Source organism: Saccopteryx bilineata, chromosome 2 (assembly GCF_036850765.1).
Source record: "Saccopteryx bilineata isolate mSacBil1 chromosome 2, mSacBil1_pri_phased_curated, whole genome shotgun sequence".
Lineage (NCBI taxonomy): Eukaryota > Metazoa > Chordata > Mammalia > Chiroptera > Emballonuridae > Saccopteryx > Saccopteryx bilineata.
The window spans coordinates 221,330,865-221,355,001 of record NC_089491.1 but is presented as its reverse complement, the minus strand read 5'-3'; the positions used below and the strand labels follow the sequence as shown (position 1 = coordinate 221,355,001).

General features: G+C 52.9%; 1 protein-coding gene across 6 annotated transcripts; it reads right to left on the bottom strand.

Annotated features, from left to right (window-relative positions):
* Window positions 1-227: 227 nt before the first annotated feature.
* On the bottom strand, window positions 228-20,879 carry CBS (cystathionine beta-synthase). Of its 6 annotated transcripts, XM_066259279.1 has the most exons (20): window positions 20,736-20,879; window positions 19,765-19,917; window positions 19,254-19,360; window positions 19,018-19,115; window positions 18,673-18,889; window positions 14,845-14,951; window positions 12,689-12,823; window positions 11,344-11,423; window positions 11,120-11,254; window positions 10,109-10,178; window positions 8,561-8,652; window positions 7,750-7,875; window positions 7,007-7,091; window positions 6,205-6,310; window positions 5,113-5,190; window positions 4,766-4,900; window positions 4,093-4,201; window positions 2,898-2,982; window positions 2,554-2,595; window positions 228-1,094 (listed from the first exon to the last, which is right to left on the bottom strand). In XM_066259279.1, the coding sequence occupies exons 5-20, from the start codon at window positions 18,879-18,881 to the stop codon at window positions 937-939; spliced, it is 1,752 nt and encodes a 583-aa protein (XP_066115376.1). In that variant the 5' UTR covers window positions 18,882-18,889; window positions 19,018-19,115; window positions 19,254-19,360; window positions 19,765-19,917; window positions 20,736-20,879; the 3' UTR covers window positions 228-936. The 6 variants fall into 6 exon arrangements, with proteins under 6 accessions (XP_066115376.1, XP_066115375.1, XP_066115377.1 ...); XM_066259278.1 differs by lacking the exon at window positions 19,018-19,115; XM_066259280.1 differs by lacking the exon at window positions 19,254-19,360.
* Between the last annotated feature and the right edge of the window lie 3,258 nt (window positions 20,880-24,137).

Here is a 24,137-nt window from a genome sequence, read left to right as displayed (position 1 = left end):
ATACAAACAAATACCTGTACACAAATGTTCATAGTACCACAATTCACAACAGCCAGAGAGTGGGAATAACCTAAGTGTCCATCAGCTGATGAATGGATAAACAAAATGTGGCATATCCACACAATAAGATATTACTCAGCTGTAAACAGGAATAAAGTACTGATACCTGCTACAAAACGCACCTTGAAAATGTTAAATGAAATAAGACAGACACATAAGACCACAGATTGTATGATCCCATTTATCGAAATTTCCTAAATAGGTAAATCTGTAGAGAGACAGAAAGCAGATTAGTGGTTGACAAGAGAGCAGGGAAGAGGGAAGACGGGAATGACTGCTTAAGGGGGTGATGAAAATGTTTTTGGAACTTGACAGAGGTGATGGCTGTACCACATGGTGAATGTAATAAGCCACTGACCTGTACATCTAAAATTTGTTCATTTCAGGTATGTGAATTTCACCTCAATTAAAAAAAAAACCCAACACTTTAGCCACTCTAACAACCCAGCCCTGAGCAGAGCGCGCTGCTGTGCGAGGGTCACCGAACCACTCCACGCTTCCTGCATCCCCTTTTCTGCTGCTCCCCATTCTGGATTCTTCTCTGGAAAAGCACTTCCTTCTGCCTTAGGTCCACTCTGTCCCAACCATTGCATAGGTCCATCCACCTGGCTGAGTTCCTTTTTAATAAGATTTTCTTGTTGAAACATTTTAAGAGAAAGTTAAAGAAAAGCACATTCTAATACACTATTGATTCATCCAAGTGTCAGTTGTTAATAAAAGAGAAACTGTAACATTTCCATTGGCCTCAGGCTAAGCACGCTACACCTGCTCCTTGCTGCCTATAGCAACGGGGCAGTGCCCAGCAATAGGCAGTGAAAAGGCACATGGGCTTGTTTAGTGTTTGTGAGAGCAAAAGAGCAGGCAGTGTGTGCAGAGTCAGAGCTGGGCTGCAGCCCGGCCAGCTCTGGGTTCCAAGGCACTTGCTGACTTTGTCTTCTGGTCCCGCTCCCGGGCAGCCACAAAGTTCAACAGGTCAATAGCGGTGACGACTCCAAACACCATGTGCTTCTTACTGGACTTCCCGTGGCTGTGGTCTGAGGAGGGAACAGGGCAGGGAGTTAAAGGCACCTCCACATGGTGCCGGGGAAGAAGGGCCCAGGTGTGGCCACCCCTGGGTACTGTCAGAGGCTATACCACAAAGTGTGGCCCTGGGGGACCAGCCTTGAGCCTGCCGCAGTGTCTTATAGGCAGCTGTGTACCATGGGAGCCCAACAACAGATGCTTCCTTCCTCCTGATAGGAGCCACCTGGGTGAAGCTGCAGAGAGCAGAGTGCTGACCTCTCTGAGCCATGCCTACTGGCCTCACTGATTCAGAATAGCTGGTGGCCTGTCTGGGTGCCAAGGCATGAAATTCCAACACCAAGCACACTCACGAGCTACATTGGCTCACATCACTGGCCTGTGATTGTCTTCAAACCCATACTTTTCTCTTGGGCTTAGACTGAATGTCGGCCCTGGCCCCATGAAGAGCAGAGAGGATTGTTGAGCTGGTTCAAAGTGACGGGCTATTGAGTGCCCAGATTTAGTCAAACATTATTCTGGGTGTTTCTTGATGAGACCAATATCTGAATTTGGTAGACTCAGTAAAGTAGATTGCCCTTGCTGGTGTGGGTGGGCCTCATCTAATCAGTTGAAGGTCTGAATGGAACAAAAAGGTTGATGCTCCTCAAATAAAAAGGGACTTTTCTAGCCTTTGGACTCGAACTGAAACATTGGCTCTTTCTGGGTCTTGAGTCTGCCCACTGCCCCTACAGAAATGAGACGTGCCAGACTAGTCACATGAGTCAGTCTTTATAAAATCTATATATACACACACACATCCCACTGGCTCAGTTTCTCTGGAGGGCCCTGCCTAACACAGTCGTAATGAAGCAGAGAGCCGGGTGGAGCTGAGGAGTGGGTTGCAAGTGCCCAGGTCATATTTTATCCTGCCAGACCTGCTCCCAGCAACTCCATGGCCATCTGTCCCTAGGGTAGAGGCAGAGGGGAGACAGAGGAGCCCAGCCTCCACTGGCCTACTTGGAGCTCCTTGGGTAAAAACAAGGAAAGCCCAGAGGTGATCAACTACCTACATCTTAGGGACTTGTAGGCAAAGCAGCACATTGGAGAAGTGTGTGCCCTGCCAGGGAGGGCAGCCTGGCAGCCTCTGCCACCTGGTCTTCCAGACCCTCAGAAGAGTCATGCACAGTGGGGTCAGCCACCTTTGTAAAGGACCACAGAGTTTTTGTGACGACTCCGCGGCTCTGCCAACAGCACAGAGGCAGCTGTGGACATGGCATCTGGAGTGGCTATGCCCAAGGACACTATCTATGGACCCTGAAATTGGAACTAATCATTCTGGAAGGATGTGAAAATATGAGAAATATGAAGCGAAGAGGAAGAAGCCTCCCACCCAAGCTCTCGTTCTGGGACCCCAGACGCCCTCCTCTGCCCTCGGAGTTGCGGTTCTGATAGCAGAGCCATTTCCAAGGGGGAGACAGTGGGCGTACATACCTGCAGGCCCCCCCACCACTCCTGCCAAGGCCTGGTCCTGCGCTGTGGAGCCAAGGACGGGAAAGGGGTTAGACTTTGTCGGCCAGGCCCTGAGACGGCCCTCAGCTGGGCGGGGGGCTGGTACAGGGCACTCCCAGTTCTTTGATTTCTATGGCCCTCAGCCTTGTGGGCATCTAGGCCTGGCCCATAGAGGGGTCCCTCTGAGAACCGTGCCCGAGACTAGGGGTAGCTGAAAGTCAGCACCTCGCAGAAACTCACGGCAGCAAAGCACGTGCGGAAGCCTGGGGCTGGGCCTCGGTGGCCAGCGCCCTGCAGGGCGCCCCTCCCACCCCAGCCGCACTTACACTGGATCTGCTCGTGCACCACCAGTGCGAAGTGGTCCATCTCCAGGATGCGCGAGAGCATGCCCAGCGAGTCCATCAGGCGGATCTGGAAGAGAAGCCGTGGTTGGCGCTCACCAGGGCAGCCCAAAGCCAGGCCCTCTGTGGGAAGGAGTTTATGACGAGATGGGAAAAGGGAAGTTGGGAAATACGTAACGGACAGAGAAAATCTGGGAGAATCAGTTAAGTGAGGATCAGAGAGACCTGCCAAGGCACAGAGACATCGAGGTGAAGGAGGGGCAAGGCTGACCCACGCTGCCCTTCTCACCTCCAGGCAATGGAACCTGAACTGTTTGGGCAGCATATTCTCTTGTGGTCTCTCCCTGTTAGGGGCTGGGGTGAGGGCACTGCAGGGACCATATGACAGGCAATGGCATTGGGAATGGAAAGGGCAAGACCATACATTTTCTGGTGACATTATAGCTGTGTGTGTGAGAGGGAGACAGGAAAAGAGGAGGGTCCAGTTCATTTCTAGGTTGGGGCTCAGCCTCTTAATCTCACTCACTAGGAGGTTGGAGAAGGAGGGTATGACACTGGGACCAGAGAGGGGACCCCGATGGCACTGCCCTTAGGGATGAGAGAGCAGTGTCCATTTGGGTCTGCTCAGGACTGTCATAGGATGGCCAACATTGTCTCAGGACAACCACAGGGGTCTGACCAGACCCAGCATAGCAAGGGGTGGCATGGTACTTCTCCCAGAACATACCAGTTTTTATTAAGTCATTAGGCGTGCTAGGTGTTCAATGAATGCTTCACGGGGAACGTCGAGGGCCCGCCTGACCTGTGGTGGCACAGTGGCTAGAGCGTGGACTTGGAACACTGAGGTCACTGGTTCAAAATCTTTGGCTTGCCCGGTCAAGGCACATACGAGAAGCAACTATGAAGGAGGCTGACCCCCAGGTGTGGAGGTCAAAACATGGTGGCTATGGGTGGCACCCTCACAGGTGGAAGCCTTTCCTGACCAGGCCTTCACTGTTTGCAAAGCCAGTGCAAATTCTCAGGTTATAGGTTTGCGGAGGTTGCAGCCAGCACTGGCCCAGCTGACACAAAATGGTGCCGAGGCTCGGGGCTCTGGCCCCTCTCATAGGAAGTGCTGTGCCCTGCCTCAGGGACAGGACAGGTCTTGGCACCCACTGTTCAGGTGAACTGGGCCTCATACCTGTTTGAACTGCTTGTAGATGACTTTGTGGACTTGGTCTGACGGTTGTACCTTCCCAGCGAGCAGGCATGACAGCATGTTCCCCAGAGTCACCATCCCGAGGATCACCCTGGGGAAGTGGGTAGGAGCAGGGTCAGTGCATGGGGTCTCTTCCTCCCCTACACAGCAGAATATGCCCATAGCCACCCTCCCTCAGTGTCAGTGTGGTCTTTGGTCAAATGTGGAATTCCTCTCAGAATTCAACAGGTATCTGCAGCAAGAAGACAGTGATCAGATGCCCTAACCTGGACCTGGCCATCCAATGCAAGCAGACAATAAACCAATGAGTCCTTTGGGTATTTCCATCTGACAGGTGTCACGGTGTTCTGAGATGGGGGACTTTCAGTGCTAACACTGGGACAGTCCCAGAACCTGGACAGTTGGTCACTGGGGCATGTCTGCCATGCCTCCCACTATTAAACATCTCCTCAGAGCAAGACCAGTTACTGCCACCAGCCTCCTGTGCTCATGCTGAGTGCAATGGGATGGGACACAAAGGTTAATATGGCCAGCTCCCTGCCCCAGCCAGTGTCAGGGACATGATGTCATTGGGTGGTCCAGTCTTCTGACATCCCTATACAAAGACACTAAGGTCAGCTGGCCAGCCTTGCCCTGGAGTGTGGCTGAGACTGACCCTGATTCATCAACCACAGGTGCCTGGTCGAAGCCCTTCTCTCGGAGGATCTCGATGGTGTGCTCACAGGTGACCGTGGGCAGTACTGTCAGCGGAGCTGACAGGCTGAGCTCCTGAACTCGGAGGTGCCACCACCTGAGGGAAGAAGGCAGGGCAGGGAGGGCTGTGAGCCAGCAGGTGGGAGCCTACACAAGCACACTGACACAAGGGCAACATCACATAGGGAGACCATGAGACAACCAGCCAGGCATGGCACAGAGCACAGGTGTCCCAGGTTCTAGGGACATGTGTTCTGCAGCCACAGGGATGGTTCTGGGGGTGGAGTCCCTACTCAGAGATGTTCTCACCAGGGCTTCTTCACTGTGAGGTCCTCTTCTTTCAGGAAGCCCTTCTGCAGCATCCATCTGTCACTCAGGAACTTGGACCTGCAGGTGTCATGTCAGGAGGTCAGCAGGGTCTGACAGAGGGTCTCACCACTGTCCCTGCTCAAATCAAGGAGCAGAGTTTTCACAGAAAGTCCAGTATCCCTCCCTAGACCCCACAGGTCCAGGGGAGACCCCAAAGGACTGGGTGGAGCCCAAGGAAAAGTCCTGGGAACTGCATGTTCATGGGCATCTAGTCTACCAGGGCAGAAGCGCTCAGAGCACAGGTCATCCTGGAAGCTCAGGTTCCCTGGGCGCCTCCTCCCAGCCCTCCTCAGGTCTGTTCAGTCAGAGGGAACAGGGAGCCTGACCCACTTTGGGTGAAACCTTTCAGATCAGGCCTTGGGGGCTGCCAGGGACCTGCTATAAAAAAAATGGACAATCAATAAAGTGGGGAGCCAATGGCCCCATGCCTCTGTGAGACATGCCTGTGTAAGCACACCCTCCAGCGTTCAAACCCAGGTGCTCTCACACATTCTCATAGTTTTGTACACACACAGCGGGCCAGCCCAGCATGTGGGGAGGTGGGTGTTTTCAAGCTGAGTGGGCAGGTGGCAGCCCAGGATCATGATGACTTGGCAGAGGGCACCCAGACATCAATCACCCTACACATCTGAACCCCAATCTGGGGCGCCCACCAGAGGCAGCTGAGGTCAACATAGGTATATAACACCTACGGCCCGTGAAGGAAACCCTGAGGGTATGGTGGTGGTGGGGTGTCCTTAGGTCCCTGCTGCAGAATGACCTTGGTTCAAGTCTCAGCTGGTGACCCTGGTGGGACTGGCAGCCCAGGAGACAGGAATTCAAAGCAGGAGGCTGCCTGCTGCCACAAGGGGAGCTGGGCTGGGGTCTGGAGAGTTGGGACCCATGTGCACAAATCAGACCTGAGCGTCCTCGAGGCCATGGGTCAGACATATCATAGCAAGTCCTGAGGGCTCCAGTGGGAGCGGCCACAGCATCCAAGGGGGTGCCCAGGAAGTGCAGGAGTGGAGGGGGAAGAGGGAGGAGGCTTCTTACATGTAGTTCCGAACAGAGTCTGGCAGGATCACTACGCAGCGCTGGCCCTCCTGCAGCTCCTGGGCTGCCTTCACAGCCACCGACATGGCGCTGCCAGAGCTGCCGCCTGCCAAGGGGGCAGACCCACCGCATCAGAGGGAGAGAGCTGGCAGGAGCCTTTCCCATCTGCTGGCCAATAAGGCCTTCATGATGGACTTCCCAGTCTCTCCAAGCACCCGCCCCAGCCTCGGACGCCCATTGATGGGCGGTCCCCTCCCCAAGGACAATGCTGGTCTTGATTAAAAAAATCCTAGTGTCCCGAGATCCCTGACCCCAAAACACAAATGCACCACTTCCAGGTCACCTCTCAGGGGCCACACCCTGGCCCCAATGCTGACTCTGCTGGGGGTGCAGAGCCAACAGCTACTGCCTTTTACTGTCAAGCTGCCGGGTTTGCTGTGTCCCCAGACCCCTTCTCAGGTCTTTGTGCCATTCCCCCGTTCTCAGCAAGGCTGTTAAACACAGAAACCCAAGCATATGGACTGCAGGGACCCCAAGGTCCCAGGAATACTGACCCTCCCCCCCAGCTCCAGCCACGTTGTGGAAGGGCACCCCTGCCATGTCTATGTGTGACCGTCAATGGGGAGGACAGGCCAGCTGACCTCCTTATGGGCCAGAGCAGATGAACAGCACCTGAGGAAGCTGCCATGTAGCCCCAGAATGAGCGTGTCCTTTACACATCCGGACTGGGAGCTGGCAGAGGGCAAGCACCCATCTGTCCTCTGCACCCCAGCCACTGCCCCGGCGCCTGCCCCCCACTCACCACACAGCAGTCCCTCTTGCGCAATCAGCATGCGGGCAAAGGCAAAGGATTCCTCATCGTTGGACTTGAACCACTTGTCCACCACCTGTGGGCAGGACCCAGACTGCTAGCTCCATGAGGGGCTCGGGCAGTAGTGCAGTGGGGGTGGAGTCCCCACAGCTGTGTTTGTAGCTTCATAGTTGACCTCAGTTCAGGAGACTGTGACCCTTAATGGACATAGACTGGCCCCTGCTTGGGGTCTGAGACTCATGTCTACAAACCCAGAACTTTCTACCTCTCTGATCCAATGCATTCTGCATATGGCAATTAAAACTGCCCATAGGCTCTCGGTGCATGGCCACATCTTGCTGGCTGGACTCTACGTCCCTCACACTGAAGCCCTCTTTTGAGTCTGTAGGAGCCTGTTCTGTCTGGGGTTTTGAACTCTCCCACGTTCTTGCTCAAGCACTCGAGCTCCCTCCCTCTGCAGGGCCTGATCTGCACACACGGACCAAAGGGAGACCTTCTGGGAGTCTTTGCCCAGTGGAGTCACATCACATACTTGGATATGGTGCAGTGTGTTCCCTGGTCTTGTACTTCGAGACTACACTACTTCTGCCTGCTTGTGTGGGGTTATGTCTCTACTCCCACCCTCCAGGAGGAAAGCCAGGTGGGGCACCTGTGGTCAGTCAGGCATGCAGACATGCAAGGTGGTTAATGGGCGAGCCCTGAGGTCTGGAACCAGTCTCTGCGGCCCCACCTACCGACCGGTCCAGCACTGTGGGGATGAAGTCATAGCCGATCCCTTCCACCTCATAGGCTGTCAGCTCTGTCTGGTTCAGTTCCTCGGGTTCCGCAAGGATGGAGCCTTCAGGGTCCACCCCGATGATCTACAGAGGGGACAGTGTTAGGGCTTGTGTCCAGCAATTCTAACCTGGAAGTGCCCAGCTATCATCGGGGGGTAGGGGCAAGACCACCACTAACAGACGCCTGTTAATAATCTGCCCGTGGGCCTGACCTGTGGTGGCGCAGTGGATAAAGCATCGACCTGGAAATGCTGAGGTTGCCAGTTCGAAACCCTGGGCTTGCCTGGTCAAGGCGCATGTGGGAGTTGATGCTTCCAGCTCCTCCCCCCTGTCTCTCTCTCCTCTCTCTCCCCCTCTCTCTCCTCTCTAAAATGAATAAATAAAATAAAAAAATAAAACTGGAAAAAAAAAAAATAATCTGCCCGTGGGATGCAGGTCTCATTCCCAGCTCCGAGGCAAGACTTGAAACCCAGACACCTGGGAGCTAAGGTGATTACAACTCTAGGGGACAGCTGGGAGACATAGTTTCACAGGGAAGTTCTTCCTGCACAAAATGTCCCAGGACAGCCTTGACACATCATCCTGGGGGACAATCAGAATCTTGGCAACAAGAAGCAGAGCTGGGCACTGACCTCTCTCTGGACAGCAGAGAAAGTAATCCAAGGGAGGAAGTGGACTCACCACCACCAGCCCTGTATTCCTAGGAACCCTGCCCCCGTGCCCTCCCCTGCCTCTTGGAGTCACTTCATGATCCTTGGGGGCCACTCACTTTGCATCCAGGACACTTCTCCTTTAACTTCCTGGCAATGCCTGTGATGGTGCCACCCGTGCCTGCCGAAGCCACCAGCATGTCTAGCTTCCCTGATGGGGGAGAAGGTGCATCAGGAAGAACATTCGAGTGATAAGTGAAAACATGCAACCAAAATGAAGGCAGGTTATCAAAAAACGGTGAACAGGAAAACTGTTCTCCGGTTTCCACAGCCTCTCATGACAGCCCTTTATTCTCTTTAAGAAGCATCCCATCATGGGGTTACAGGGACACAGTGAGTTTCATTTAAGTCTTTGTTAAATGAAACCCAGCCACTGGCTCTCTGTTTGATGTGAAGCCTGTCTGGAGGTGCAGGAAGGACAGGTGTGGTGGCTGCCTGGGGGGATGGAGCACAGGGAGGCTCCTCACGATGCATCTCCTGCTTATGCTGTTTGGTTTTGGACGATGTGAATAAGTGAACTGAATTATAAGGAAATTTAATAAATCATGCAGGCTCAGCTCAGAAATCATCTGGGCTCTCCCACTGCCAAGCGCCAGCTCAAACATCCTGCAGACAAGTTTGCGCAGGCCCTTGTGCCGAGGCAGAGGGCTGTTTTTGCCAAATGAGAGAATTCTCACACATAAAACCTGAGCAAGCAAATGCCTGGACTCCACTGCCATAGAACAAGGCTGCATTGAAGCCAATACCAACACCAGGCTCCAAACAGGAGGTCAGAGTGCCAAAGGTCTACAAGCATCCCTAAAATCTCATAGGGAAACAGCCCATCAGAAAACATCACAACCTCATGGGTCTTGGCACCAGCTGACAATAAGCTAATTGTTGATATCACCACGCATGCTCTGGAAATGAAAAAGCTTGAATGTGTAATTCAATGCCCAAGTTGGAGCTTGATGCTCAGTACTATACAGCAACGTGAAGCCTCAGCTGTGAGCCCAGCACCAGCCTAGGTCACACTCACTCCCGGCACTCAGGAGCTTCTACAGCCCTGGAGGACAGACTGCTAGGTATACAAATACAACTGCAGCTGTTTAGAAGAGGCTCACTCAAAGTCCAAGAGAGCACAGCAGAAGCAGGAAACCACTCTAGAGAAATTCTCTAGAACAGTGGTCCCCAACCTTTTTTGGGCCACTGACTGGTTTAATGTCAGAAAATATTTTCACAGACCAGCCTTTAGGGTGGGACGGATAAACGTATCATGTGACCGAGACAAGCATCAAGAGTGAGTCTTAGACGGATGTAACAGAGGGAATCTGGTCATTTTTAAAAAATAAAACATTGTTCAGACTTAAATATAAATAAAACGGAAATAATGTAAGTTATTTATTCTTTTTCTGCAGACCAGTACCAAATGGCCCACGGACTGGTACTGGTCCACAGCCCAGGGTTTGGGGACCACTGCTCTAGAAAGCATTTCAGAGAGGGGACATTTGATCTGGGTTTTGAAGGATGAATAGGACTTTACCAAGGAGTGGATAAATGACTTGAACACCCCCAGGCAACCGAGAGGCAGTAAAGCTGGACAGAGGGTTTAGGATAGAAGTACACACCATCGCACTGCTGTAGGATCTCCTCTGCTGTGCTATCATAGTGAGCAACGGGGTTGCTGACGTTGCGGTACTGCGTGGAAAGAGAGCAAAGGGGCTGTGAGCGAAGGTCAAAGACACTGAAATGGCAGCAGCCACAAGACATCAGGCCAACAGCCCAGTGCAAGCCAGAGAGGATTCCAGTGGCTCAGGCAAGAGGGACCAATGGCACAAGCAGTTTCAGGAGCCTCAACAGACACAAAACATTAAAACCAGCTCTTCAAAAGATGAGATTTCTGCCCTGGCCAGTTGGCTCAGTGGTAGAGCGTTGGCCTGGTGTGCAGGAGTCCCGGGTTCGATTCCCGGCCAGGGCACACAGGAGAAGTGCCCATCTGCTTCTCCACCCCTCCCCCTCTCCTTCCTCTCTGTCTCTTTCTTCCCCTCCCGCAGCCGAGGCTTCATTGGAGCAAAGTTGGCCCGGGCACTGGGGATGGCTCTGTGGCCTCTGCCTCAGGTGCTAGAATGGCTCTGGATGCAACAGAGCATCGCCCCCTGGTGGGCATGCCAGGTGGATCCCGGTCGGGCGCATGCGGGAGTCTGTCTGGCTGCCTCCCCATTTCTATTCCAGCTTCGGAACAGATATAAAAATAGTCAGTATACTCACAAAAAAAAAAAAAAAAAGAGATTTCTGAACTAACCCAGGAGTGAAATGAACGAGACAGAAGAGCTTCCAGTAAAAAAGTTTTTTACGAGCTGTACACCTGCAGAGAGCTTCTAGGGTCCTTAGCAAAGGACCACCCCACCCAGTGTGATGAATGGAGCCTGAAGCAGAGCCAAAGGCCGGGCCAATCCACCAGCTGCATGCTGGGAGAAGCCAGCAACCATGTGCCACTCATTGTGTCAGTCACCTTTGCTGCCACCACTCCTGCTGCAAATGTGGCACCACACCCAAACCACGACACAGACCCCCCACCAGGAGTGCCCCACTTTGGTCCACACTCTGAGTGCACCCTTATCCCAGCCCCCAAGCCTCACCTGGTCCAGGATGTGAGAATTGGGGATCTCATTCCTCAGCCTCCATGCCACCCCCACATGTGACTCGGGGGAGTCAAACCTGGCATTGGTGGGTGTTCTCACAATCTCAGCCCCCAGGGCCCGCAGGACATCCACCTGCAAAGGAATGCTCAGGCTTTATCCACCCATCAGGCCTCCCGAGCTGGGGCGGGGGCGCTGGGGGACAGGCCCGCCTGCCGGCCTACCTTCTCCATGCTCATCTTCTCCGGCATGACGATGATGCAGCGATAGCCCTTCACGGCAGCAGCCAGGGCCAGCCCGATCCCTGGGGACAGTACACGGTTGAGACCCTGCCCCGTGCACCAGCAGCCCTTGTCTGGGGCACTGGAGATAAGCCCCAAAGACCCAGGGAGAGGGCACTGCAGTATTCTGAAAAGTCCCCTTCCGCCCTCAGGGACAAGAGAGAGAATGCAAAGAGGAAACAAAAGGTGAGCATGCTTACAAGGAGGAAAGGCTGGGGTGAAAGTGTGAACTCTCATGCCTCCAGCTTTTGCTAGGTGCCCCACACCACGTCCCGAGCGCCTTAGGAGACTAGTAGTAAGAGAAAATTGTGTGGACTGGCTGTAAGTACTCATGGTCCTCCAAGGAAAGGGAGAAAGGCCCTGAAGGCAGTCAGGTCAGCAGGGCAGCTTGATTTCTGGTTCTAAAGGAGTCAGGGCCACTGTTCAGAGGACAGAACATCGAGCAAAAGAAGATTAAAGTCAAGCCTTAAGATTCAATGGGTCTCAGACTTGCTGAGGACTCGGCACCTCTCCTTCTTCCTGGTTTGTCCCTTTGCAGTAAGCTTGTCTGTCCTATGCCTGTCCCACCACCGTACTTTGGAAGTATTGGAAGTAACATGACTCATTGCTGGAATAAGTTCAGACTAGTTGGGGCTGCTGGGATGGAGTGAATGTATTTTGCATGTCAGAAGGACATGGGATTTGGGGGCCAGGTGGCTGAGTGTCATGGGCTGAATTGTGTCCTCCCAAATTCCTATGTTGACATCCTAACCCCTATCATCTCAAAAAGTGACTGTATTTGGAGATGGGGTCTTTGAAGAGATAAGTAAGATTAAATGAGGTCACTGGGGTGGTTCCTAATCCTTTATGACTGGTGTCCTCAGAAAAAGAGGAGATGAGGACACAGACACATGGAGGGAGATGACCATGTGAGGACACGGAGGAGACAGCGGTGGGTATGCCAAGGAAAGAGGGCTCGGGGGAACCAGCCCTGGGAACCCTGATCTCAGACTCAACCTCCAGGTGTGGGAGGGAACAGATGTGTGTTGATTAAGCTGCCTGCCGGTGGTGTTTGTTATAGCAGCTATAGGAAATGAAAATGTTTACTCCCAGGCTGCTCATGTGAGCATCTGACATCATCAATGCAGGCCCAACTTTAAGATGTCAGAGGATGGGGACACTACACAAAGCTGCACGCATGCATTCATGCTGAGCTAACTGCCAGAAAAGAAAGAGGCTGTTAGCCAGGCCAGTGCAAGCGACCACAGGTCAGCATGGCCAGGGGACCCCAGCTTGTCCCTGCACACACCTGTGTTCCCGGATGTCGGCTCAATGACGGTGTTCCCGGGCTTCAGGACCCCTGCCCGCTCAGCCTCCTCAATCATGCGCAGGCTGATGCGATCCTTCACACTCCCACCCGCGTTGAAGAATTCACATTTGGCCACTGGGAGCCAGAGATGAATCATGAGACAGCAAGAGGCCCTGGGCCCTTAACTGATCCCTGCCGTCTCCCCCCACTCACTACTGGTCCACCCTGATGCAGGGCTAGGCCCAGTCTTCACTGGTTCTGTACATCGGCCCTTTTTCCACTACCACCCACCACCGGAGCTGGAGGTACTGCTCCCATCTGCCGAGGAACCCATGGGAATGATGGGACAGAGGTGCCCCAAGGAGCCTGCCTGGATGGATGGGTCAGACCACCCCAGCACAGTCCCAACGGTAGCTTGCCGGTCATGCAGTAGTTGGCTGATAAGAGCCCGCATTCCCCTTAACGCCTGGCCATAGCCAGTGACCTCTGCCAGACAACTGAATGCAAGAAGCCATGCCCCCAGATCATACCCCCCAACTGGGACCCAAAAACTTTCCATGCCCAACTCCCATCATCCTCCCTGGGAGATACCCTCGGCCAGTGACACTGGCTCTCCGCGTCTGGCCAACAGGCTTTCCTTTCCTGTGCCAGGACCTTTGCTCTGCTCTTTCCTTAGGATGACTCCCTCTCATCTGCTAAAAACATGTAGTATTTGCAAAAAAAGAGGGGGATACTGCACCAAACAAATCTGAAGACTTCGGGCTAGCCTATGACACCCGCAACACAACCTCTGGCCTAGTTTGTCCTGGTTTCTGAAATGTTACCTCTAAACAGACGTTGTCCCCTGGAGTCAGGAGAGGCCCCTGCTGAAACTGTGGGTGGGGATGCACATGGGTGCGCGCGCATGCATCTGTGTGTCAATGCGTGTATGTGGTGGGGAGGGGCTTCCAAATGCCCAGCCCCGAGCAGGCTTGCATCCCAGGACCCTTCTAGGTTTCACATTTGAATCATTCAGTTAGATCATTCTAACTAGCCTGAGGGAAGGCCAGCTGATGGCCTCAGGCAGGACATATGACAAAGTAGCCTCTGTCCCCATGTGAAATATAAACACATTGGAACCTACACTGAGACTACTGCTCAACTTGGAGGCAGCGGGCCCCTATCTCCTCTCTGAGGAAAGAGCACAGAGCAGGCCTGGGCTGTGGAGTGTCTGAAGCATTCCCAGCAATGCCCGGGGTGTGCACTGCTCATTGCTTCTTAGAGAGGGCTTTCCCCAGAGGTGGGGGGAAGGCTCTGCTGATGGTGCCCAGTGAATCAGCCAAGTGGCCTCAGTCCCTCCCCTGGATGATGCTACTTCCTCAAGGCCTGCCCCTTCACCTTTGATGTGATCTGTCCCTTCAGGCTCACTGCACCCCAGAGTGACTGGTCTCTCTCTAGGGTATTTGCATTTGCCATTTCCTCTGTGATAAAGTGACAGTCTACTTGAGCTCCTTATCCTGAAGACAGTGACTATGAAGAAATCCCCACCTGCTTGTGATCTTAGAAACTGCTTCCTGCAAAGCAGGCGCTTCCCCAATGACAGCTAAGACCCATCGGTGACACCTCTGTTTACATAGGTCAGGACAGGCACTGCCCCCTAAATTCTCATTCTTTGTCTCATCCATGATAGATGATTTGTCTGTCTCCACAAAACCAGTTAAACACTGAGATAACCACTCCCTGCCCAGAGGATAACTGAAGCCCTCATCATAAAAACCGTACCCATTGTTACATTGTCCCTTCCACAGCACGTCTACTCCTCCCCAGAAAAGTCTAAGACTGCACTCTGCTCCTGGGCTCTGGGCCTCCTCCTACACTGTCTGGGTGACACGGTTCTTCTTTCTGGCTCAGGCGTGCCTTAGATGCCTGCCAGACATGCCTCCCCGGGCTTCACATGCTCCCTCCATCCCACAGGCCACTTCCTCCCTGACACCAGCTCCAGAGCAGCCTGCTCAGTCACCTACTAGCACATGACTGTTATATATTCTTCCCGGTCTACTTGACCTGGTCTCAGTCCTTCATTAACTCCCCATGGGAGTCTAAGACACCCATCCTGCCCCCCCAAGACCACTGAGCCGCTGCTGGCTACGGGTGGGACGGAGGAAGCAGGTACTCACGGAGCTCACACTTCAGGCCAAAGTTCTTCCCAATCTTATTGATTCTCACCATGGGGGTATCTCCAATTTTCTTCAGGATATCTGGCAAGATTTTGGGGGATTTTGACCTAAAATAGAGCATTCCATGATTATTCAGGAAACAAAACAAAACAAAACAAAACAAACCGAAACAGAACTGCCTTGTCAGCCCAGCACATTCTTTTAAATGAATCAAAAAATAAATCAAACTAAAAGGGACCTGCATGGTGATCACACAAATCTACATGCAGTGGCCTGACCTGTGGTGGCGCAGTGGATAAAGCATCGACCTGGAAATGCTGAGGTCGCCGGTTCGAAACCCTGGGCTTGCCTGGTCAAGGCACATATGGGAGTTGATGCTTCCTGCTCCTCCCCCCTTCTGTCTCTCTGTCTCTCCTCTCTTCTCTAAAATGAATAAATAAAAAACCAAAAACCAAACAAACCAAAAAACAAATCTACATGCAGTAGCAAAGGTCACTGTTACACACACATCCTAAAAACCTAGAAAATGAATGTCTGTCATTTGGTTAATAGTCGTGCCAGTGTCATTGCTGGGCTTGAAAATGCACCATGGCACTTCAGACAGCCAGAGGTAGATCTCCCTGTGGCAGGAAGGCACAGGGCTAGTTAACTTGTCTTTGCCTTAGAGTACGTAATGGGTAATTCATTAATAAAGCATTCCTGTGAGGAAAAAATGCACTATGTTAACTAAAACCTCATCAATGGGCAGTTGGACCTTTCTGTATTGTTTCTGCAACTACTTGCCAGTGTTAAATTATTTACAAATACAGAAACTAAGATAAGCAAACACTGACTTCAAAACAGTAGGTCCAAGTCCACCCTTTTAGAAAGTCTTCCCTGGGGACCTCCAATTCCTTTCATCTTTCAGCATCTCACCCCTAAGGCACCTCTTTTTCTTCTCTTTGATCAAAAAACTGGTATGACCCTAGAATGGAGACCCTTCAGACTATCTGGTGACCAGGGAGTGACAGTGACTTCAAAGAGCACTTGGCATCACTCAGAAAGTGTCAGGCACAGGTGGTGTGAAGCATGATACTTGAGACAAAAGAACAAAGACCTCGGGCTGGTCAGTTTGTCCTTGGGATCAGGGTTAGGACCAATTCCCAGGTTGACCTCCAGGCTCAGTATGGGCTTTCCTTTTCATGGGCCAATTGTCTCCCTTCACACTCCAGTGACTGCCCCCTCTCCCTCGGGGTTCTCCACTTGACAAGCAGGTTGAAGGACAGCACCTGGCTATGTGCGAACCACGACACAGGAATTTCCTAAATAGCCATGTGGTATTTTTGCATCCTCATTTTCAGAGGCCACTTGGTGTTTTTTCCTCCTCACCCTCAGGGACCAGTGCTCTCTAAATATCCCGCCAGTAATATATACAACAAATCTGAATTTCAAGAAATGCAATAGCTTTCTACAACCTGACAATTTACTACTCTGTGTTCCTCAAACGTTAGTGAGTCCTTGTCACCAGCGCCAAGCCCATTAAATACGCAGACTCCTAGCTCCATCTTCAAGGTGGTGATCCAGCTCCTAGGTGTCCTCAGGCCAGAAATGCTACATCCCTCCTGTCCCCACCTGGGGTCCAAACAGGCAGCCATGCTGACAAGGTACCACCAACTGTCCCCTTCCAGTGTGGCAAGGAGCTAGAAGAGACAGCCATGCCAGAGGCAGGGTGTCAGGGTGAAGGCAGAGCCTGGGCTTGGGGGGGGCCAGAGGTCTCCTGACCCCACTTTGGAGGCCAGGTTCTTGGCGCTATGCCAGGGGTTGATTCATTAACTAGTTAAATCCAAGGCTGGACAAAAGTAAACACCCAAATTGTCATGTGGGGGAGGGACTTGCTAAGGACTGGCAGGTGGTGGGGTCACACTAGCCCAGCAGGAGTTGTGGTGGCCAGAGGAGGCCAAGGCTCACTCCCTCAGAGGTGGGCAGGTAGAGAACTCACAGTTCTGACTCACCTGAGAATCTTGCCTGAGGTGATCAGGGCAGGAGCCAGGGGAGAGAATTTACCAGGATGGCCCTAATGTCACCTTCTCTCAGTGGCTTTCCCTTTCACAGCCCAAGGCCTCCATGAGGGCAACCGCACAGAATCTTAGAACAAACCTCAAACTCCTTATCCAGGATAGGGACCTGCCTGCCCTTCCCCTTCTGCAGCCCCTCTGCTCACTCTGGCCCTGTCTTCCCCCACCCTGGAAACTTCGCCCTATATTCACACTTCTAGCACCTTCTGTTTATGCATGTACCAGCTCTGAGGCCTTCCCCAACTCCCCTGCCGACCTGCCAGGTCAACTGCATCTCAGTCAGGACCCCTAAGGCCTGTCTCCTCCAGGGGAACTTGGTCTAGCGTCCTCCTAGCAGGTGAGTCTCTGCTTAAGTTGTGCCAAGCCCAGCTTTCTCATAACTGGGCAGCTGCACGGGATAAGCTGGGCAGGGCTCTGAGCTTCAGGATGGGATAGCAACCCCTTCAGGGCTTATAACAAGGGGTAATCAGGCAGGATGAGGTGCAGGTGTAATGCTGCCTTACAACCCGAAGAGGAGTGTCCTTTCCACCCTAGGACCAGACTGAGGTCACCCGGCAATTAGAAGTCCAGGTCTCCCTTCCCTGCTACCCCCAGCAGCCATGCCCCAACCTCACCCAGTTTTCAATCTATTTGTTTTGGCACAGAGGCTCATCCTGTTTGGCCAGTGGCCACTTTGGCCTCCTAAGCACCCAGCATTGAGGTACTATATTTAATGCTTGGAGCTTTCATGTTTGTAAATTTTCATTTCAATGTATTAGCCCCAGAGAAGAGTACCCCTCTCTCCACCCTCAAGTTCTGATTCTAAAATCAATAATCATGAATGTTGGTATAGCAGCTTATACAGAATAAGAACCAAACACCTAAAAGGCATAGTCTCTTGCATGACCAGGCGGTGGCGCAGTGGATAGAGCAGTTGGACTGGGATGCCGAGGACCCAGGTTCGAGACCCCGAGGTCGCTGGCTTGAATGCGGGCTCATCTGGCTTGAGCAAAATTAAAAAAAAAAAAAATGCTCATCAGCTTGGACCCAGGGTTGCTGGCCCAAGCAGGGGTTACTTGGCCTGCTGAAGGCCCGCGGTCAAGGCACATATGAGAAAGCAATCAATGAACAACTAAGGTGTCACAACGAAAAACTGATGATTGATGCTTCTCATCTCTCTCCGTTCCTATCTGTCTATCCCTATCTGTCCCTCTCTCTGACTCTCTCTCTCTGTCCCTGTAAATAAAAAAAAAACCAAAAAAAAAACTTAAAAGGCATAGTCTTTGCCTGACCGGTGGTGGTGCAGTGGATAGAGCATCAACCTGGGACTCGGAGCTCTCAGGTTCGAAATCCAATCGCTGGCTTGAGTGCAGGCTCTTCTGGCTTGAGCACAGGATCACCAGCATGATCCCATGGCAGCTGGCTTGAAGCCTAAGGTTGCTGGCTTGAAGCCTAAGGTTGCTAGCTTGAAGCCCAAGGTTATTGGCTTAAAAAAGGAGTCACTGGCTTGGCTAGAGCCCCCCAGTCAAGGCATGTATGAGAAGCAATCAATGAACAACTAAACTGAAGCTAAGAGTTGATGCTTCTCATCTCCTTGTCTGTCTCCCTTCCCCCCAAAGTAATAATAATAAAATAAAAATAAAAAGTGCTCTAATCTCCCAGGTCACCACCCATCACTGTGGTTACAAAGTGTGGGGGTCACATCCCAAGTCCAGATGGCTCTGGCTTGTAAGTAACAAACTCCTCCCCTCTAGGTAACAGATGAACCATCTTGTGATCATAAACAGGGACTTACAAGGCAGTGTGATGATGTGGGGAGTCGGTGATGGGCCTGCCCAGTTTCCAGGAGCACCTGCTCGGGGCATCGGGCCGAATCCATAGGCGATCCTTGGTATCCTTGTCCCCCGGAGCCCTCTGCTCCAGCATCTCTTTCTCTGAGCGTGCCCCTGAGAGGTGGGGGCACTCTGCTGTCCCCTCTTCTGCTTGAGGTGTCTCAGAAGGCATGCTGCAATCTATCAGAGGGATGGGGAAGAAATGTCATCTGTTCAGGATATTCCCAAACACTACAGAAGAGCCTGCTTTGATGCTATTGGGCTTGGGGACTTCTGCTCACCCACCCCCTCTGGGTGTGGGGCCTCACTTATTCAGATGGCTCAGCAAGAACAGGCATAAAGGCCCTGGCTGGTTGGCTCAGTGGTAGAGTGTCAGCCCGGTGTGTGGATGTCCTGGGTTTGATTCCTGGTCAAGGCACACAGGAGAAGTGACCATTTGTTTCTCCACCCCTTCCCCCATCTCTCTCTCTTTCTCTCTCTCTGTTCCCCTCTCGCAGCCTTGATTTGAGCATGCTGGCCCCAGGTGCTGAGAATGGTTCCATACCCTTGCCTCAGGCACTAGCCTCAGATGGGCAGAGCATCACCAGATAAGGGGTTTGCGGGTGGATCCCCCTGGAGCATATGCAGGAGTCTGTCTCTCTGCCTCCCCTCCTTTCATTAAAAAAAAACAACACAAAAAAAACAGGCACCTTAACAGGTGATCTTAACAAGTTTGGTGGTTTCTCAAAAGATTAACCATAGAACAACCACTGACTCCAGCAATTCTACTCCTAGGCATCTACCCCCCAATAAACAGAAACATATTGCACACCAAATTCATAATAGCACTATTTGCAACAGCCAGAATGTACAGACAAAGCAAGTGTTCATCAGTGAATGAATGAATATATAAAATGTGGTATATCCATACAAAGGAATATTATTTGGCCAAGTCCCAGCTAATAAGTGGAACAGAGCCTTCCCTCTGTGGTGCACCTTGCCTGGGGAAGGTGATTCTTCCATTTTGCAGAAGCACTCCCCAAGTCATAGACCCCCCCCGTGTCACCCTCACTCACCAGAGGCCAACAACCTGGCAGCGCCCTGGATGGTGGGCACTTGCTGGGTCACTGGACTGGCCACAATCTCACTGAGACTCGCTCCAGCAAATACAGGCGTCTCTTTCTTGGAGTCTTGCTTCACCCTGGAGCAACCTCCAGCAAGTTAAGGAGCTGCTGGGAACACAATTCAAAATCAATCTGGCCAGCAGAACCCAAAGGCACAGGCCGGAACGCGCAGTCTTGGCCTGTACTGCCGGCCTCAGCTTTAGGCAGCTCCAGAGGGCGGCCTGTGAGTCCTTGGGTGGGAGGGTCTCACCAGGTGCCTCTTGGCGCTTCTGCCACACCTTAAACCGCAAGACCCTCCCGGGGTCATGATGCCCAGGGGCACCTTGCACTCGTGCACCACTCAACCCAAAGAGGACCGATTTGGGGGAGGGGCGGTAGTAAACTCGTCACGGGCCTTCAGGAGGGGTACTTGGAGACAGTTTGGGAGAAATAGCACCAAGTAATCCTGAAGTTAAAAGTTTTAAGTTTCCGCCCAGCCCCCACCCCTGACACCCAGCCCAGAGCCCTCTGCCCCGCGGGGCATCCAGTTGGGCTGCCGCCCGCGCAGCTACACCATCAGCATTTACTCTCACCCCATACAATCGGCGTAAAAGAACAGTTTGCGAAACAGCCATTTGCCACCTGATATGCTGCCAAAAATCATCTCCCCCCAAATTCCATCTTGGGTCCGAGGGCGGCGCTCCCAGGCTCGCGGCCCCACGTCCTTCGCAGCCTGGATTTGGGGTGGGTGCTCGGGGCCACGTGGGCACTACTGAACCCCCGGCTTCAGTAGCGTCGGGATTCGGGCGGGAGGGTCCCGGGCACCCGCCCAGCTCCGCCGCGTGCGGTTTCAGATGATGCAACTCTGGCTTGGGGTGCCACCCGGGACCCCAGCCGATCAATTGGGCCAGGGCTGGGACGGGTCTGGGCCCAGCGGAGCTCACCTGGATAGAGCGTGGGTAGGAGACGGGAGGGATGCGTCCTGGAGAGGTGAGCCACGGCAATACAAGTGCAGCCGGAAGACACGACCCTGAGCTGGCGGGCCTCAGACAGACCCCACAGCAGAGAATGGCTGGAAGACGATTGGCCAAGATGCGGGGGCGGAGGGCCAGCGCCGGGCCAATCCTGAGGAGCAGAGCGCCGGGCCGCCGCCACGCCCAGCCTGCTACGCGCTGCCCTGCCCCCCGCCCCGCTTCCACTGCCCATAGTGTGGGGGGTCCTGCTCCTCTCATTTCACCCCCACTGAAGCCTTGGGTCGGGACCCCACCCCGCGCACATCCTTTACCGGGACCCTGCCCCCAGCGTACCCCACCTACACCTGTGTAGCAGCAGGCCGGATTCCAACCTCCCCGCCCCGACCTCCCGCTCCCCATTGACGCAACCACCGGCCCCGGGACTGTGCGGACGCTCAATACGCGATGTCCCCACTCCGCTTTACTTGGGTAACTGCTAGTTCTGCTCGGCGTAATAAACATTTGTGGGTAAATTTAAAACATGCCTTCCCAGGCGGTGGCGCAGAGGATAGAGCGTCGGACTGGGATGCGGAAGGACCCAGGTTCGAGATCCGGAGGTCGCCAGCTTGAGCGCGGGCTCATCTGGTTTGAGCAAAGGTCACCAGCTTGAGCCCAAGGTCACTGGTTTGAGCAAGGAGTCACTCGGTCTGCTGAAGGCCCGTGGTCAAGGCACATATGAGAAAGCAATCAATGAACAACTAAGGTGTCGCAACGAAAAACTAATGATTGATGCTTCTCATCTCTCCGTTCCTGTCTATCCCTCTCTCTGACTCTCTGTGTGTGTGTGTGTGTGTGTGTGTGTTTCTGTAAAAAACAAAACAAAACATGCCTTCCCGACTTGGGAAGGACTTGGAAGGCCCTGAGGATAAAACTTCGCAAATATCCCGCCCTCCGGGACCCCTTACTCCGGCTCTGCTCGCTGCGACCTAGGGACCACTACGCTCGTGCCCTCTGGTCGCGGGACCGCAGGGGCCGAAAGCTGTGGCAGCCCGGCGCTCACACAGTCAGCGCTCAGCACCTGGGCTCTGGATGGAGCGCGGCAGGCTAGCTATTGAGATTTACTGTATTTCCTGCCCCTCATTGTCCCAGTGCGCAGACACACAGGCCTTGCTGGCCGAGCGCCCCTGTCTGCCCGCGGGGGGGTGGGGCTCTCTCACTGGTCAGGGAAGTGTGGGAGACAGGCTGTAAGATGACAAAAAGTCCAGGGTTTAGTTTAAGACCAAGCTCTTCCCCACCCTTTTAAGACTAAGATTTTCTCCACATCCTTCTAAGACTAAGATCTTCTCAACACCCTTTTTAAGACTAAGCTTTTCCCCACACCCTTGACTGTTGCATGGTGGGGGTGGTGCATTCTTATGAGGATTCCCGCTTATGCCTCAAATGTGTGACTTTGTATGAGAAACTTCCTTATTTGCATATGGCTCTACACTATATAATAAAGCAGATGGGGCAGGGTGGGGGGAGCTTTGCTTTTGCTCTGGCTTGTCATCAGCTTGCAGAGGCCTCCCGACTCCAGCCTTTTTTCTCTCTGGGTTTATTTCTTCATTCCGCACCATTCTCACTAGGGACCTGGACAATTTACTAGCCACGTTGGTCTGTGGCAGGGAAGGAACCTGAGCTCACTGAAAATTGGTCAAAAGTCACAAAAGCCTCTTAAAACAGATGTCATGCAGGCAGTCCCCATCAATGGATGCTGGGGCTGCCGACCAGGAGGGGATTGGGGGGCACCAGGAGGACACACCTAATAACAATATTCCAAACGTGTGTGCTCTGGAGTCCCCAGGGCTGAATGGAAAACCCTCCACCCTGAATCTCTCAGCACCTCACTAGTCAGGGACAGTGCCACCAGGATTGGACACAGGTGGGCACATGGAGTCACTCTGCTGAGCACTTTATGCCTGGGCTCAATCTGCAATTATTGAGCAAGTCCCTGTCACCTGCCCACATCTGTTCTAGGCCCTGGAAATAAAGCCCAACTCAGGAACAGGGGTCTCTGCCCTTGCGGTGTTTCTATGTAGCTAGGGCAACGATTTTCAACCTTTGTGCTGTGGCAAACACCAGAATTTTTAAAACATCAATACTTGACTATTTAATCAGGGGTACTAACCTCTTTTCCCTTAGAGTGACAAAACAACAACACAACAACCCCAAAACAAAAAACAACCAACCAACCAAAAAACCCCAAAGAAAACCACAGTCAACATAGTAGCTGTCAGGTGTAAATGCCCTGTCTTGAACCATAAATATATATGTCATGTATACTAGAGCTGCATTTTATTGGTCAAGTTGAATAATAAAGTTGCATCTGGTTGGTTAATTCTCAGTACCAGAAGTCCTTATATACAAATATAGGCACCTGATTCTTTAAAAAGTCACTGGCGAAATGCGTGTTCTAGCTTTCTGTGTGCTTAGGCGCCTGAGCTACTGAGGGTCTAAGTCCGGGCAGCCAAGGAGTGGTTAGCAAGATGAACAAAGATGCGCAGATGAGAGCAGCGATTAACCAAAAGTTGATAGAAACTGGAGAAAGAGAACGCCTCAAAGAGTTGCTGAGAGCTAAATTAATTGAATGTGGCTGGAAGGATCAATTGAAGGCACACTGTAAAGAGGTAAAGAAAAAGGACTAGAACATGTTACTGTTGATGACTTGGTGGCTGAAATCACACCAAAAGGCAGAGCCCTGGTACCTGACAGTGTAAAGAAGGAGCTTCTAGGCCCTGGCCGGTTGGCTCAGCGGTAGAGCGTCGGCCTGGCGTGTGGGGGCCCGGGTTCGATTCCCGACCAGGGCACACAGGAGAAGCGCCCATTTGCTTCTCCACCCCCCCCCCTTCCTCTCTGTCTCTCTCTTCCCCTCCTGCAGCCAAGGCTCCATTGGAGCAAAGATGACCTGGGCGCTGGGGATGGCTCCTTGGCCTGTGCCCCAGGCGCTAGAGTGGCTCTGGTCGGCAGAGCCTCGCCCCAGAGGGGCAGAGCATCACCCCCTGGTGGGCAGAGCGTCTCCCCTGGTGGGCGTGCCGGGTGGATCCCTGTCGGGCGCATGTGGGAGTCTGTCTGACTGTCTCTCCCTGTTTCCAGCTTCAGAAAAATACAAAAAAAAAAAAAAAAAAAGGAGCTTCTACAAAGAATAAGAACATTCCTTGCTCAGCATGCCAGCCTTTAAGATTGAATTAGCTTGGCCCTGGCCAGTTGGCTCAGTGGTAGAGTGTCGGCCTGGCATGCAGAAGTCCCAGGTTCGATTCCCAGCCAGGGCACACAGGAGAAGTACCCATCTGCTTCTCCACCCCTCCCCCTCTCCTTCCTCTCTGTCTCTCTCTTACCCTCCCGCAGCCGAGGCTC

Bases quoted from the DNA above. Each gene is read 5' to 3' on its own strand.
- CBS (XM_066259279.1), bottom strand. From the start codon at position 18,881: ATGCCTTCTGAGACACCTCAAGCAGAAGAGGGGACAGCAGAGTGCCCC. The intron at 5,191-6,204 runs GTAAGAAGCCTC...TGACACCTGCAG, and splicing joins GACTCTGTTCGGAACTACAT to GTCCAAGTTCCTGAGTGACA. The intron at 2,983-4,092 runs GTATGAGGCCCA...CTTCTCTTCCAG, and splicing joins TCTACAAGCAGTTCAAACAG to ATCCGCCTGATGGACTCGCT.